This window comes from Paramormyrops kingsleyae, chromosome 14, assembly GCF_048594095.1.
Source record: "Paramormyrops kingsleyae isolate MSU_618 chromosome 14, PKINGS_0.4, whole genome shotgun sequence".
Classification (NCBI taxonomy): domain Eukaryota; kingdom Metazoa; phylum Chordata; class Actinopteri; order Osteoglossiformes; family Mormyridae; genus Paramormyrops; species Paramormyrops kingsleyae.
The window spans coordinates 25,717,224-25,731,647 of record NC_132810.1 but is presented as its reverse complement, the minus strand read 5'-3'; the positions used below and the strand labels follow the sequence as shown (position 1 = coordinate 25,731,647).

The 14,424-nt window shown below is 48.8% G+C and overlaps 4 protein-coding genes across 10 annotated transcripts; 1 reads left to right on the top strand and 3 right to left on the bottom strand.

The window, feature by feature from the left end:
- Positions 1-300: 300 nt before the first annotated feature.
- eif3i (eukaryotic translation initiation factor 3, subunit I) lies at positions 301-3,615 on the bottom strand. Its single transcript, XM_023790937.2, has 11 exons — positions 3,457-3,615; positions 2,942-3,034; positions 2,774-2,861; positions 2,454-2,519; positions 2,224-2,373; positions 1,743-1,870; positions 1,493-1,603; positions 1,196-1,285; positions 988-1,061; positions 804-896; positions 301-576 (listed from the first exon to the last, which is right to left on the bottom strand). The coding sequence occupies exons 1-11, from the start codon at positions 3,457-3,459 to the stop codon at positions 495-497; spliced, it is 978 nt and encodes a 325-aa protein (XP_023646705.1). The 5' UTR covers positions 3,460-3,615; the 3' UTR covers positions 301-494.
- Positions 3,616-3,634: 19 nt separating this feature from the next.
- On the top strand, positions 3,635-6,487 carry tmem234 (transmembrane protein 234). Of its 2 annotated transcripts, none has more exons than XM_023790944.2 (5): positions 3,635-3,751; positions 5,004-5,155; positions 5,434-5,500; positions 5,628-5,720; positions 5,809-6,487. In XM_023790944.2, exons 1-5 carry the CDS (start codon positions 3,739-3,741, stop codon positions 5,892-5,894), a joined length of 411 nt encoding a protein of 136 aa, XP_023646712.1. In that variant the 5' UTR covers positions 3,635-3,738; the 3' UTR covers positions 5,895-6,487. The 2 variants fall into 2 exon arrangements, with proteins under 2 accessions (XP_023646712.1, XP_023646711.1); XM_023790943.2 differs by lacking the exon at positions 3,635-3,751 and adding an exon at positions 3,779-3,852.
- Positions 6,380-12,067, bottom strand: dcdc2b (doublecortin domain containing 2B). Of its 5 annotated transcripts, XM_023790931.2 has the most exons (13): positions 11,981-12,067; positions 9,682-10,093; positions 9,414-9,471; positions 8,794-8,864; positions 8,540-8,671; positions 8,310-8,453; positions 8,203-8,242; positions 8,054-8,122; positions 7,811-7,973; positions 7,624-7,733; positions 7,432-7,509; positions 7,035-7,139; positions 6,380-6,937 (listed from the first exon to the last, which is right to left on the bottom strand). In XM_023790931.2, exons 2-13 carry the CDS (start codon positions 9,954-9,956, stop codon positions 6,857-6,859), a joined length of 1,326 nt encoding a protein of 441 aa, XP_023646699.1. In that variant the 5' UTR covers positions 9,957-10,093; positions 11,981-12,067; the 3' UTR covers positions 6,380-6,856. The 5 variants fall into 5 exon arrangements, 3 of the variants coding, with proteins under 3 accessions (XP_023646699.1, XP_023646701.1, XP_023646700.1); XM_023790933.2 differs by lacking the exon at positions 11,981-12,067 and having other exon boundaries at positions 8,054-8,119; positions 9,682-11,700; XM_023790932.2 differs by lacking the exon at positions 11,981-12,067 and having other exon boundaries at positions 7,035-7,136; positions 9,682-11,699.
- iqcc (IQ motif containing C) lies at positions 12,054-14,418 on the bottom strand. 2 transcript variants are annotated; one of them, XM_023790941.2, is made up of 5 exons: positions 13,538-14,418; positions 13,141-13,287; positions 12,699-12,972; positions 12,498-12,619; positions 12,054-12,398 (listed from the first exon to the last, which is right to left on the bottom strand). In XM_023790941.2, the coding sequence occupies exons 1-5, from the start codon at positions 13,577-13,579 to the stop codon at positions 12,357-12,359; spliced, it is 627 nt and encodes a 208-aa protein (XP_023646709.1). In that variant the 5' UTR covers positions 13,580-14,418; the 3' UTR covers positions 12,054-12,356. The 2 variants fall into 2 exon arrangements, with proteins under 2 accessions (XP_023646709.1, XP_023646710.1); XM_023790942.2 differs by having other exon boundaries at positions 13,141-13,284; positions 13,538-14,416.
- Positions 14,419-14,424: the final 6 nt, after the last annotated feature.

Here is a 14,424-nt window from a genome sequence, read left to right as displayed (position 1 = left end):
CCTGTGTAAAACTGGATATTCAAAGCCTGTAACCCCAACCTCCCCGCCCTCTTTGTGATCGGCCACCCCCCCCCAACCTCCCCGCCCTCTTTGTGATCGGCCACCCCCCCCAACCTCCCCGCCCTCTTTGTGATCGGCCACCCCCCCCAACCTCCCCGCCCTCTTTGTGATCAGCCACCCCCCCAACCTCCCCGCCCTCTTTGTGATCAGCAGAGTAACAGCAGCTTCATGAATGATTCCATTCCAGTACTTGCTGTATCCCCAGAATATCAAAGGCAGAAGATTGTTGCCGACAGCACATTAAGCTGAGATGCCCTTTATTGTGAGAACTGCATGAATCACTTATCAGCATGGGGGGGGTTAGCACTTAGCAGTATCCACAGAACCAACAAAAATTCTGTCAGACAGTCCAGATCCTCAGCAGACTGGTGTGTGACACGCGAGGGGCAGAGCTGCAGGGTATCACTGGAGGTGGGTGAGGGGGGGGTCCTTCTTCACCCCTCAAACTCAAACTCAAAGTAGTGTGGGTCAAAGTAATGTATCCTGACGTAGCCGTCCTCCCCCCCACTGCTGTAGCTGCAGGAGAGATGAGACAAGACCATGTCATATAGCCGCCACACGCAGCCGCCACACAGAGCAGCCACACACCCCCACCCAGCCGCCGCCACACAGAGCAGCCGCCACACACCCCCACCCAGCTGCCGCCACACGCGCACATACACATGCTCCCCGTAGCCGCCACACACACATATGCGCGCTACGCAGCTGCTGCATACTTCAGTCAGCAAAGGGGAGGGGCAAACCTCTTTCCATCTGGATGGAACGCAACGCAATTGATGGGCCCGAAATGACCTTTCACCCTTCCAAACTCTTCCTCATATGCAGCATGAAAGAACCTGGGGGAGGAGACAACATTGGGTCACAAGCATGGTTCAGACACCGCAAACACGATATTGACCCCCCCACCCACCGCAACTGTACACCTACCTGGCCTCGAATTTGCCAATTCTCGTAGAGGTGGTGGTGACCTCCATGGCCTCCTGTCCACCTCCCATGACCACCTGAAGAGGAACAGAACGACACTCAGCATCCACTGCTGAAACATCTATGTGGTGTGTGTGTGTGTGTGTGTGTGTGTGTGAGAGAGAGACACGAGTCCAGCCCATGGGGCAGACTGGGGAGTGTCAGGCCTTACATGGTCCATGATTGGGGAGATGGCAGCAGAGTTGACTGGTCTCTCTGTCTTGAAGGTCTTTATGTGCTCCAACGAGGTCGAGTCAAACAGCTGCAGAAAGTGGCAGCCAATCAGCTCTAATTAATGTTCTTGGCAAAGAAACCTTGATCTCTGAGAATGAAAAGATGCTTCTGCTCTTTGCCAGCTTGTGTGATTTTAAAGCTAAGATTGGCACACGAACATCAGCTTCAGAGGATGGTCGCTGATCCTGCAGACCCCCAGTGGAGTCACCCTGAAGCCCAGCACTGTGCTGCATACCTTGGCAGTGTTGTCCTTGGAGGCGGTGATAACCATGGTGAGATCCACCGAGGTCTGGATGTCATTGATCTGCTTGGTGTGCTCTTTGACCTTCCTCAATACCTCTCCAGACTGTGGTGAGAGAGCATGCGGGAAAAGGCTCAGCTGGCTGCGAGACCTACCTGAACTAGGAATGGTGCCATTTTATACATCACAATAACAGAGCCACAGGAAGCAGACTTAACCCATCATAGATGGACAGAATCAGTACCTTAGCGCTGAACTGATTGATCTCTCCATTCTCATGGCCAGCGATGACAAACTCCCCCAGTGGCCCCCACACGGCACTGGTGATTTTAGATTCGCTGCACGGTACTGACACGTAGGGCTGGTTCTCCTCTGGGGAGGGACGCAAACATTAAGAGACATGGTCATTTCCACAAGGAGATTAATCCAATCCTGAATCTACAACCTGCACTGTAGCCACAGATAAAACCACATCCCTACTTCAACATCAATGTTGCAGCTTTGGGGTTCCAGCTACAACCGAGTGGGGGAGGGACGGAACGGGAGGGGGCCATGACACAGGATCGCATGTTGCAATATTCCAGACAGTAACAGACAGCAAACCTTTGGATTTGCAGTGAAATCAGCTAACAGTGCATTAAGTTACTTCTGCGTCGCCATTACAGCACTGGCCAGGGTTCACCAGCTGGGGGAACGGGGGTGGGGGTCCTCAGGCAGATGCCTACCGATCTGCTGGGGGTCCCGAAGGTCAAAATAGTTCAGGTAGCACTGGTAACCCATCTGCTTGTCTGTGGAAAACATGATGATGTTCCCGCTAAAGTCAAAGCCGCAGGTCCTCACAGCAGAGCTGGTCTTCAGCAGGGCCAGCTGTCGGCCTGCGAGCAAAGACACAGGTCAGCTGGAAGGCGAGGAGCCGACGGTGCCCAGTCCAAACCCCCACACAGGTGCCACTCACCCGTCTGGCAGTCCCAAAGACGGCATGTGTTGTCAGCTGACCCTGTTAGAACGTGTTTGGTGTCCCCTGAACCAACCATTAAGGAAAAGACAAGCTTGGAACGCCAGGAGACATCAGCTGAGGGATTTTTTTCTAGGTGTTTGTGGCAATCAACATAAAACTTTAATATGGTAAGAATCACCAGGAGAAGAAACAAATTAATTACATATTCCATCGAAAAGGACAGACAACACACTTTTAAGAACACCCCAGGCAGGTCAAAAAAGCAGCGGTTTCCAGGGTAACAGGCCAGCGCCTGACGGTATGCAGCATCAGGATACAGTCAACATCGACACACCAGACGGCGCCCGTGTGGCCGTTGTAGGTGCCCAGCCTCTCGCCGTTCACCGAGTACCACACATTCGCCACCTGCGTCCATGACAGTAGTATCACAAATACGCCCTTTTTTTTTTTACCAGCATTTACAGGATAGAGTCAAACGTCCCTACCGTATCCTTAGCCACAGAGAAGAGCAAGTCGCCTTCCCGGTTGTACTTGATCTGTGTGATGGACCGTTCATGGCCCTGCAGGAGGATGGGTCTCTGGGTACGCGTAGGACAGGGTTAGGGGGAAAAAGGCAGCTCAAACCCTTGACAAACATTAGGACACGGTTTCTATGTTAAAAACGTACAATACACGTTTATATAAAAACAACAGGACTCTGGCTAAAAGTTGCCGCTCGACAATAAATGACCAAAGGAAAAAGACTTGGATCTAAGACTAAACAGATGTAATAAATTGGGCAGCTTTAGGTCCTTTTAAGCCATTGAGAATGAGCGTTTAAAGATGCATCAACACTCCAGCCGCGGCGTCACGACGAGAAACCACAGAGACAGAGGCCGGTTCCACACGCATGTAACGGCGTGCTTAGTTACTAACGCGCAGCACTCCATCAAAACGGATTACAGAAAGATAAGGACAGTGATTAAATTAAAAATTAACTTATCTTGTGTTCAACACTCACCATAATACCACGACACTGTAATACAGTTTTAAAAAAATATATCTTCAACTTTTAGGATTATTTATCTATAAAACAGAAACGAGTAGGCCTAGCTGCAGCATGCAGATAAGTACGGGCGTAAAAAGACCAACCGCTTCCGGGTCAAAGCGTTAAGGAAATACACGGCGTTTTCCTTATCAGAATAATCAGACTACATACCATATAGCGCCCTCTATCGTTGGTATTAAGTATTACTTCCGGGTCAAAGTGATTGTTTTGGTCATATGATATGCAACGTCTGTTATGGTGTCTTTGAGTAAGTATTGTAAAGGCTGTGCTTGATTAACATACGGATTGTTACGGTTTAAACGTTTTGAGCTGTATGAAACGAAATGCCTTTCAGACTACTTATTATAGGTATGCGCGTATCCCCGATATCGCGCTACCTGGATTTTTTCCAAAGCCGTGATACTCCCCGAGCATGGGGCTACAGTGCACTGCGTGTCTTGTGTTGCTCGTCATTGTTTTATGTGTTGTTTTTTCTGGAAACACAAATAATTGTGATGTAGTTTACATCTTCGCCTTCAAGACGAACTGAAAATTTTCCCGAAGATGTAGCAGCAAAGCGATCAGTTTTTAAAGTGAAAATTTCAGTCACGGAAACACGTCTGCAATTTCTTAAGATAAGTTATGAGAACACTCCTGTCCCAGAGCGCACCCGTGCCTGAACACTCTTTAATGAGTCGATTTTTTATGATCTTATTTCAATTTCTGGCAAGTTTCTTAGCAGTCCTGTTTTTGGGTTTGCAAGATCATCATAATGGGTCATGACTGGAGGCCTGGCCGCCATCTTATTTCTCGTGTTATGTTATTGAATATTAATTATTTCGATTAATTAAATAAATTTTATTTAATTAATATGAAATAAATGCTCTTGAAATGAGAAAGTTACAAGCAGTTAAGAGTGCCTTTGTTTTCGGGTCACAGATTTTCTATTGTTTTAATGGTAATTCTTGACAGAAAATGCGAGCAATATTACTGTTTTTAAAATTCGGTAACTTTCTTATTTTATGTCACAGAATAATGGTCTTTACATCATTGGAAAGGTCTCTTCAAGCTAAATAAAAGGTCATTTTATTAATTTAAAAATTTTTAGTTACATCCATACTTATTTTATTTTTTTTTTTAACATTTCTTTAGCAGACGTTTTTATTCAAAGCGATGTACGTTTTGAGGAAGCAGGTCAGGAGTAATTGGGGGTTACATACTTTATTCAAGCGCCCAACGGAGATTTAAACCGGCTACATTCTGATCCTGGGCACGGCGACTTAACCCGCTAAGCCGAACACCGGGAAGCCATTTGAACGAGAAAAACACTTAAATAATTACTTTTCCTCATTTCTAGTTAAAACTGCGAAAATAAAGTTAAAGAAGACTGACACGAATTATTGTCACAAGTGAATGGCTTCAGAACATTACAGCAACACCTAAGTCAAATAGATTCGATGGGTTAAGGCATAGAGGTCCCTCATTTGAAAAGAAATTTGCCCTCTGTCCTCTCCTCGCAGCAGAGGTCCTGAGCCTGCTGCTAGTGGCTCTGCTTTGGGGGGCTACTAACCCTTTCTTGAAGAAAGGAGCAGAGGGGATAGAGGATGTCAGAGGGGGCAGAATGGTCTTTCAGCTTATAGCTGAGGTCAAGTTCCTCTTCATCAACATCAGGGTGAGTATAGAGCACAGTGCAGGTGATGAAAGCTGCAAAAGATCTGTAGTATTAGTGCTTTGATTTAGAGATTGATTTTGGATACATGGTGACCTATTGTGCTGATCTGCAGTATCGTTTGTGCAGTAAACTTGGTGAATGCTTTCACACACATTTACCCCATTTACAATGCTGGCAAATGTACACAGGATTACACACGAATTGCACCACAGTCATCCCTGAGCATTAAGGAGCTCTGCAGAGGTTGAAATGGCCCTTACCTGATTTTCTCTTCACAGTACCTTGTACCCTTCCTGCTGAACCAGAGTGGCTCTCTTGTGTACTACCTCACTCTTGCCACCACAGGTGAGCTGGCCTGCCTGCCATGATGTCAGCCTTGGCTTGCCATTTCAGAGTCTCTATCGTTTGTCCTGATGCTGTACTAGATCAAGATCAGTGATGAGATGCTGTGGTGCTCTGTGACCTAACTCAGACCTGTCCCTGGCTGTGCCTGTGACGAATTCCCTCACCTTCCTCTTCACGCTGCTAGCAGGGAAGCTCCTGGGAGAGGAGGTAGATGGGAAAGGCAAGTGTCTTCTGGGTCTTTGAGTCCTGCTATGTGCACCCTGAGAGAAATGGCATTGTAACTTAGAGCAGCTTCTTTGTGTCCTCAGGAGCTCTGCTGGGGATGTTCCTGACGATGCTGGGGGTCACACTGTGTGTCACCAGCTCCATCAGGGAGAGTGACACTGCAGGATAAAACTGAATCTCAACACAGAAGCCTGCGTGCGAGGGTCCTGCTACATCCCTGACTAGAATGAAGCCTTTTTAATCTTCACGGAGCTCAGGCTGGGACAGGAAACTTATAATACTGGAGTTCAGTGAATTTAGCCAGAAAATGAGTCTCTCACCCACAGTAAAAAAAAATAAAATAAAAAAAACCTTGCTAGTTAAAACATACAGCTGACCTCATGTGAATTTCCAGAGTGTAGCCATAAGTAGGGAAGGGTCTTCACATGCACCTACACGGTGTGCAGAGAATGGGCCCTTCACAGGTCAGCTCTGTGCTTATGGTTCATTTAGCTGTTGTGAGGTTCACTGAATATTGCAAGCTTTTAAATGGATCCCTTTGTCTTAACCTCAGATGGAAGTCAGATTCCATATTTACAGTAAATCCAATTGAGTGAAATTACTCAGTTTTCTTTTTATTATTCCAAGTAAAATAAGAAAACATGGCTACAAGAGTTATTAAAAATCCCATTTTTATGTGAAAGGATTTTTAGTTGTACATTTCTTAGATGTGTTAATGTATGTAATCATAATTAAGCAGTTAATAAATGTACTTGAATGACATTTGATGTTGCTGCTTTGGAACAGAGCATCCAAAAGCATTGAGGCTTATTCAATAGCTGAATTTGATGAAAGAATTTCTGCAATTGACTCCAGGTTTTCCGGTCCTTCACACTGCACTGTAATTGGTGAACTAGGTCATGTGACACCCACTGGTGGGTAATATATATTATATTACTTTCAGGCTGTTGTTGTGTAAGTTTACATATTACTGATTATGAACCCTAAAGTTTAGAAAGGCTGGCAGGAAATTTCTCCTCCTCCAGGCCTGGGCTGCAGTTCTGTCCTGTGCTGCTTGAACTGAACATCCAAGCACCGTTAGGTGTAACTGTGCTTGTCTCACACAGTAATTATGCCATCAGGTAGTTGGTCTCAGTTATACTTGACTTCTTGGTGGGTCAGAGAACTCCCTGAGGTCCTAGATGTTGGTCTGGATCCATGGAAATTTGTTTCCTGAAACAGATTACCAATCAAAAAGGTCCTGTGCATTAATCTAAAAATTAAAGCAGAATCAGAGCAGTTCTCATTGGCTCACTGGTCCTTCACTCACTTCTTTCCGGGTGGTCTGCAGGCCTGGGCTGTTGGCTCCTTCGATGTGATCACTTTGTAGATCTGACCTCGAAGACTGAGTTCTCCAGTTCTGAGTGGCCAGCTGCTTAAAGAAAGGTGAAAACAGCTATGGGATATTCAGGCAGAAGTGCGCTTGGTGACAGGAGTGTTCAGGCACAGGGGTATGAGTGTTCAGGTACAGGTGCGCTCAATGGCAGGAGTGTTCAGGCACGGGTGCGCTCGGGGACAGGAGTGTTCAGGCACGGGTGCGCTCGGGGACAGGAGTGTTCAGGCACGTGTGCACTTGGGGACGGTGTTCAATGCCAGTGCGGCTCACAGCTCTCACCTCTTCTAAACACCGCTGGATGCTTGGAGGGTGACAAACAGGAGAGGCCTACCTGCGGTCTGTGATCCTTGGGGGAAGCCCTGCCATCATCTTCACCAAGAGCTTCATCCTCCACCGTCTCTGACACCCTCTTAGACATTGAGAACAAAAGATAAAGTTTCCCCTCACCAGAGGCAGCAAAGTGGCAGGATCAGTGCTTTCTGTGAAGCTTACAGACCATCATCGTACCCAAACTGAAGGTCACCTGATCAAGAGGAAGCTCTACAGCAGTGTCTTCATCCTCGGCCACTTGCTGAGCGCCCTGCGTCTCCTCCCTCCTCTTCCTCACAGCACCATTAAACACACTGGACTGTGCTGAAATGTAGTGAGCATGAGTCAGAGCCTCAGCGTGTGTGTGATTCTGTACCTGGACATGTGGGGGCTCCACTCACCCTGTCCCCCCTTCGCTGCTGGGACTCTGGATCCAGCTCGGTTCTTGTGGACCCTCATGGGCTTGGCATAGAAGAGAGATTCTTCCTTTTTGGGGCTCCTACCCTCCCTGGGCCCTCCGCCCTCTGCCTCATCCCCAGTGGATCTGACTCGCCGGCTGTCGCCCTACAGGGGTCCAGGATATTAATTTCCTCCTGACGAGGGAGCTGCAGCACAGGCAGGCTGCCAGCAGGAGGGGCTCATACCTCTGGGGACACCAGCAGCGCCGAGTCGCTGTACCTATCCTGTGGGACACTGACGGGCTTCCTGGTCTGCTGGATAAATGGACAGGAAATGACATCAGTGTTGTCAGTCAGGAAAGCAGTGGATTTCTGTTCCTCTGTCGTGTTCCTACCTGCCGATGCTGTGGAAGCTTCCGGCTTCTGGGGTGGTTCCTAAAAGACCTGAGAGTCAGAGCCCAGGCTGCACAGCCCCTCCTGTACCTCGCCCACCCCCCTGTACCTGAGGCCTGCGCCGGGTGCTTTCTGGACAAGCATCTCAACATACGGCAACTTCTTAAACTTCTCTGTCCCCACAGCAACGTAATATTGGCCGCTCACCAGCTCGTCCACAGATGACACAGTCCCACCTTCCAGAGTGCACAGCCTGGGGGGGTTGAACATCGTGATTTGAAGTGCCCCCAGACCTGCTTTACTTCCCCAAGGCCTCTCTTCAGGCCCCCCGGCCCCCACCTGCGCACAGCTCCAGTGCGAAGGTCAGTCTTCTCAGTGAGTAGGCCCAGCACCTGCTCCAGGTCCCGCTGCAGGCTCCGGGGGATGAGGAGGCGCAGTGGGGGGGCCAGAACGTCGCCATTACGGAACACGCTACACAGAGACACCGGGGGGGGGGGGTGTCACATGGCTGTGAGCACACATGGTATGATTATGTGTGTGTGAGGATGCACAGGCTAATATGTGTGTGTGAGGATGCACAGGCTGTTACCCACTGCACAACACAGGGAAGGTGCACAGCCTTCCTCCACCTGGCAGACACACTGGGCCTCTGGGGGGGCTGTACCTGAGAGAGACCCAGGAGTCACCCATGGATTCCACAGGGCCTGCAAACGGCCCGGCACAGCTAACACAGACGACGATAGAGGAACGGAGGCGGGGACAGCGGCACACAGCCAACACCTACAGGCGGGGCATGTCAGCATGCCAGGCTCTAAGATACAACACGAGGCCGCGAGCATGGACCCCCTCCCACCAGCCAATGGCTCAGCGAGCTTAGACCTAACACAAGTCTGGCCCAGGGAATGTTGGGACCTGGTGGCCGCTGCCCATCAGCCTACGACATTTCAGCCTCAACCGTGAGCCCACCAGCCATCCACCTGCCCAGTGCTGTGACATTCTAGTCGCTCTTACTGAACAATGGCCTGAGAATGGCTGGCATTCCCCAAATTTCTGACTCACACACTACGTTACAGGGCAGAACACAGATTGTCACAGGTGAATGATCTCCCAGTTTCCATGGCAATGACATGACTGACAGTCTGGGGGGTAGGAGGTTACCGCAGCTTTCCGGGTTAATGAGTAACAGGCATGGACTGAGCCAGAGTCGACCCACCTGCGGTCCAGCAGCACCTCGGCCTGCTTCCGGTCTCCTGGCTCCTGTGTTCAAGTAACTGAGAGGAAGAAAACACAGATCAGACGCTGTGACACACCCGGACGATCACACCACAGGGGGTCTTCCTGAACCCCCTTCCCCCTCATATAACCATTAACTCGCATGTGGAACATTCTGGAAAGCCCAGGCTCGGTGGCCCTCCCACTTTGTTCTCTCGCTCGCACATACCCACCCCCGAGCCGACAAGTTGCCCACCCATGGCACTCACTCCAGCTTCTTGAACTTCTCCACACCGGTGGCCACGTAGGCGCCCCTGGGCCGCAGCTCCTGCAGGTCCCGCACGCGGTGGCCGTGCCGGGGGGTGTGCAGGGCCCTGACCGCCACCGCGGCCCCAATGCTCTGCGTCACCTCGTTAAGGAAGGCCTCCAGCGTGGCCCCAGCCCTTGGCCGCAGCAGCAGCCGCTGGCCCGTATGGAAGGGGTCGCCGTTCCTGAACACCAGGACACTCTTTGCCGCCGGCACTGACATCCAGCTGGTGGCCATGTCTCCGTGGAGCTTGATCACCCTGCAGAGTCTCAGCACCGCCAAGCGCACTGCTCCCAGTGCTGGGTCTTGCTCGCACAACTGCCTTCAGCGTCACTGTTGCTGGTTGCCATGGCAGCAGAGCCAGGCACAATTGGCTGCATGGGCCAGAGAGACAGAGAGAGAGAATATGACTGGCGATAACCTGACACCTGGTCCCTCAATCACATGCAAGGCCGGCCCCTCATGACATCAAAGCAACAGGAGGCTAAGGAGCACAAACATTAGCAGGAAGAGAACAAAAATAATTCATAGTGCCTGGGGAAGAGGGGAAGCAGAGGCACACAGTACCCACCAGGGGGTGCACTTCCACACAGCTGACTGAAGTTACGTATTTAAGCAGGTTTAGGCATAGATATATATATAGAATGACTAGATGTATTATGACGAGGTCTAGAGCGTCCGCACAGGTCGGCCATCTTACCACAGGCTGGCTTTCTGGCGGGATCATTCGAACCTCAGGTAAACGGAGGTAAGGTAAGTGACCTGCACAAACGTTAATACTCTTATCTCGCTGAAATCTTGATGGATTTACAACTGTGTGTTTTCTTACAAACATTATTAACGTGGTTATAGTTCTGGATGCTTGAACATGTTGAAATCGCAGCTTTTCTCCTCGAAAAAAAAACTGACTTAATCGTGCAGTTTAGTTGTGTATCACGCCTAGCTAGGCTACTAGCGATCCAGTAATTTGGGGCGAGGCAGAATTACGCTTTCTTTTCAATATAATACACACATTATAAACATGATTTAACTGAATTTACACATGATTTACTGTCTGGTTGGTTTGTTAAAACGTCTTACATTATGATTTCTACAGGAAATTGCTGACAAGATGCCAGACTTTTGTGCCGCCTATGTCTGCTGTAACCGCCGTTGTCTCGAAACGAGAACCCGAGGGATCACCTTTCACCTGTAGGATGTTACAATATTATGAATTATTTTTAGGATAATCACTAGTTACTTAGTGGAAGTATGTACATATTACATAATAGTATTGCTAGATTGTTGTTGACACAAGGTTTAGAATATTTTGTTTAACGTACACCCATTTTAAAATCACATTCCCTCTCTCTGTCTCTCTCTCTCTCACTTTCTCACAAACACACATACAGACACAGGGAGAGAATGTTAACTTTTATCTATTATTTTGTCCGAATGCACCAGAATGCTCCGTTTGTATGTGAAAATGACACATTCACCAGCCGCCACTGATCATGAGTTATAGTAATGCTAACCCACTCTTATCAGGCCCAGCTGGATGAGGACCAGAACCAGCACCACTGGGACACCTTTGTTACTTCGCTAAATTTTTAATGAAAATGTAAAAAAAAAAAAAAAAAAAAATCCATCAAATGTCTCTAACACCTCTGTCTAAACATTGATTTTAATAAATCTTCAAAAATCTTTGGAAAGTGCCTTTATAATGTCTAAACAAACTGTTTACTACCATTTTATGTGTAAAAATATTTTTATTAACAATTTGGAAATATGGACTTTAGTTCTTTGTGCTGTGTTATAGTCATCACTGTACAGGGTGGGGATTTTAACATGCAGCGTTTCTTGATGTATATTTGTTAAGGGAAATCTTGTAGGCTTAGTCTACCTATTCTAGAACATTATTCTATTTTTTAGAACATAAGATAATTATTCAAAAGTATTCAGTGTCATAACTACATATTTGACGTTTATAAAATCAAACCGTTTGAAAATCGGTTAAATTGAGCACGTTATGGCTATTTAAAAATTACATGTTTTACTATCAACACCATATTTTGGGTGAGCGAGCAGCCTGTGGTAAGATGGCCGCCATATGCGGACGTTCGACTCCGTTGGCCAGCAACGCAGACGAGACATCTAGTCATTCTATAGATATCTATGGGTTTAGGTACGTAGGTCACATGTCACTCTTTACTTACAGATCTGATCTTGCAGAGATATAGTAAAATGAAACCCCAAATTCAAAATCATTGTGAATTCCTGACCTTTCTGAATGAACACTGTACAGCACACGTATAGAGCAATCACATGACCCTGCAGATTAATAAGACAGAAGGAAACGTTACAAAAATATGTCTTTATTACTGGTATCAATTAATTACACACAGAAACGAAACAGACTCATGTCACATTTACAAATTTAGCAGATAGTTGCATCAGGCCAGACCTTCATAGAATCACAAACACCAGGGTAGCATATATCTCATGTTCTACACATAGGAGGCCGGGAGAGGGTCGGGAGGAGGTCCGTGTGCGCCTGGACAGCTGCACGATAGCAGTGCTCCCTCACTGTACGATGTGCTCGGTCTGTTCCAGTAACGGGGGTCCCCGTTACTGGAACAATCCGGGCGGGGGTCCCCGTTACTGTACAGGAGCGGCCAGCCCCTGCTTCAGCATGAGGTACTGCAAGGAGAGCAGTGACAGCACAGATTAGCTTCACCCCACTAGAGAGTTAACAGCAGAGCAAAATGCACGGCCCGGGGGGGGGGGGGGGGGGTGCACCTTCTTGCGGCTGCCAATGGCTTGTTGGACCCACAGCAGCTCCATGGCCAGGCTGCTCCGCTGTAGGCGCAGCTCCTCCCGTGTTCTAGGCAGTTCCCGGACCCAACTCTGCCGCTGCATCCCTGAGAACACAACAGCCCTGCGGTGAGAGGCCACGCAGCCGATGCCTGGAGCTGCCGCGCTTTGGCCAGTTGCCCTTACCCATCTGCCGCAGTTGGCTGGTATAGTTGCAGTCCACAGCCACGTTGTGTGACACACCCCCGTCCCCCGTCTCATCCCTGCCACCTGACACATGGAGGCGGGGCACTGCCTCGCTCTCGCTCCCTGCAGGCCCACTGTCCTCCACTGTGGAGCAGAGCTGGGATGGTGCACCTGGGCCATGGTCTTTCTCTGGCATGTGGGTTTCCTGCCGTGATTCTCCAAGCCTTCTTCCTGGGCAGCTGGCACTCAATTCCCCAGCACTGCCTGCACTACTCTGGCGATGGGACACAATTCACAATAACAAATGACATAAGCAGGGCAATGAGTGCTTGGAATTCTCCTTCAGTGTTTTATGTTAAATTCAGCAGTGATGCTGCAATGCAGCCCTAAGTCTTAAGTCCACATCACACTCCGCCGGCTGGGTAAATGCGGCAGCGCTCACCAGTGCTGGGAAGCGCGGGGTCGGCATGGCAGCTCCCCTCCACAGCAGGCCGCTCAGCTCCCCCTCGATCTCCCTCACGATGTCCTCATAATCCCGGCGTGCCAGGCCGAGATCCCGACGGACCAGCCACCCTCGGCCGCTGGCCTGCTACGGCACGGTTCCCGCTTAGCATGAATAGCCTTTTACACATCGCGGGTGTGTTTACAGGATTTTAAAGCGGGAAAACGGAACCCATTCGTGTCCGTATGAGTACTACGGCCAGCGATGCAATTGGCTGTTTATTGTATCAACCAACGGCTACAACCGGTAAGTATTACATCAAAGGCTGATAGCGAGATTATCGTGAACTCCATACATACACGCATAAAAAGGCGACAATGCGACGACCCCCGCTCACCTGAAACGCCGTTATCCGCCGCTCTAAGTTCCACGCGCTCATCTGGCCGCGTCCCCCAGACCCGCAAACCGGAAGCGCCCTTTCATGCTTCCTTAGCAACGGTTGTCACGTGAACGCTTCTTCTCGTGCGTGTCGCCATCTGTTATTATTGTGCGGAATGTGAGAGCAGAGGTGCTTTCCTTGTCCCCTAAACAATCGGCGTGCATAAATTGCTACGCCTTGGTCCTCACAGTAGCCCCAGAGATGTTTCTCGCGCGCTGTGAAATACATTTTATAGCAGAATCTGCCAGCTATGTGTTCGTTTTATCATAACAGGATAGGTGGTCAGTCTACGTATCAGAGAGCCAATAACCCTGAACGGGACATGCTGGCCACTTTAAAAGGGCGTATTTCAATGTACTTTTTAGTTCATTTAGTTAGTTACCCGAAGAGTATTGCATTAACACACTAAAATAGATTTCCCGTGACAAGCAGCAGCAGAACTCCCTGAGGGTGAAGTTGTAGTGCAAAAAAGAAAGAAAGCGTATAAACCTGTGAGTAAATTTTATTTTTTTTTTTAATTGTTAAATAGACATAAATGTTGAGAGCAGACAGTAAGAAGAAATCCCACAGTGGTCAGAGACCCCTAAAAGACACCTATCAGGAGACAGGCGGTCACCATATCCTGACGGCTAGGCCTGGCTCCAGAAGCACGCGGGGCTCCAACGTTTGTTGTGCTTGTCATGCAGTCTGTAAAGAATCTAACTGCTCCTACCCAGCATGCAATGTGACAGTCATGGAAGGTTCTGTCATCACGGCAAATATTTGGGCACATTATAAATCAAGGATGTAAGACCCCCTCCCTAACTATGTAAAACTGACCACCCCCCAACTATGTAAGACCAACC

Bases quoted from the DNA above. Each gene is read 5' to 3' on its own strand.
- eif3i (XM_023790937.2), bottom strand. The intron at 1,286-1,492 runs GTATGCAGCACA...CACTTTCTGCAG, and splicing joins CCAAGGACAACACTGCCAAG to CTGTTTGACTCGACCTCGTT. The intron at 577-803 runs GTTTGCCCCTCC...TCTCTCCTGCAG, and splicing joins TTCCATCCAGATGGAAAGAG to CTACAGCAGTGGGGGGGAGG.
- tmem234 (XM_023790943.2), top strand. From the start codon at position 3,828: ATGCCTTTCAGACTACTTATTATAG. The intron at 5,501-5,627 runs GTGAGCTGGCCT...GACCTAACTCAG, and splicing joins CCTCACTCTTGCCACCACAG to ACCTGTCCCTGGCTGTGCCT. The intron at 5,721-5,808 runs GCAAGTGTCTTC...TTGTGTCCTCAG, and splicing joins AGAGGAGGTAGATGGGAAAG to GAGCTCTGCTGGGGATGTTC.
- dcdc2b (XM_023790931.2), bottom strand. From the start codon at position 9,956: ATGGCCACCAGCTGGATGTCAGTGCCGGCGGCAAAGAGTGTCCTGGTG. The intron at 9,472-9,681 runs GTGAGTGCCATG...TCTTCCTCTCAG, and splicing joins GAGAAGTTCAAGAAGCTGGA to TTACTTGAACACAGGAGCCA. The intron at 7,510-7,623 runs GTGACCTTCAGT...TCAATGTCTAAG, and splicing joins TAGAGCTTCCTCTTGATCAG to AGGGTGTCAGAGACGGTGGA.
- iqcc (XM_023790941.2), bottom strand. From the start codon at position 13,579: ATGAGCGCGTGGAACTTAGAGCGGCGGATAACGGCGTTTCAG. The intron at 13,288-13,537 runs GTGAGCGGGGGT...ACCGTGCCGTAG, and splicing joins GGCGGATAACGGCGTTTCAG to CAGGCCAGCGGCCGAGGGTG. The intron at 12,399-12,497 runs GTGCACCCCCCC...CTCTCCTTGCAG, and splicing joins CCATTGGCAGCCGCAAGAAG to TACCTCATGCTGAAGCAGGG.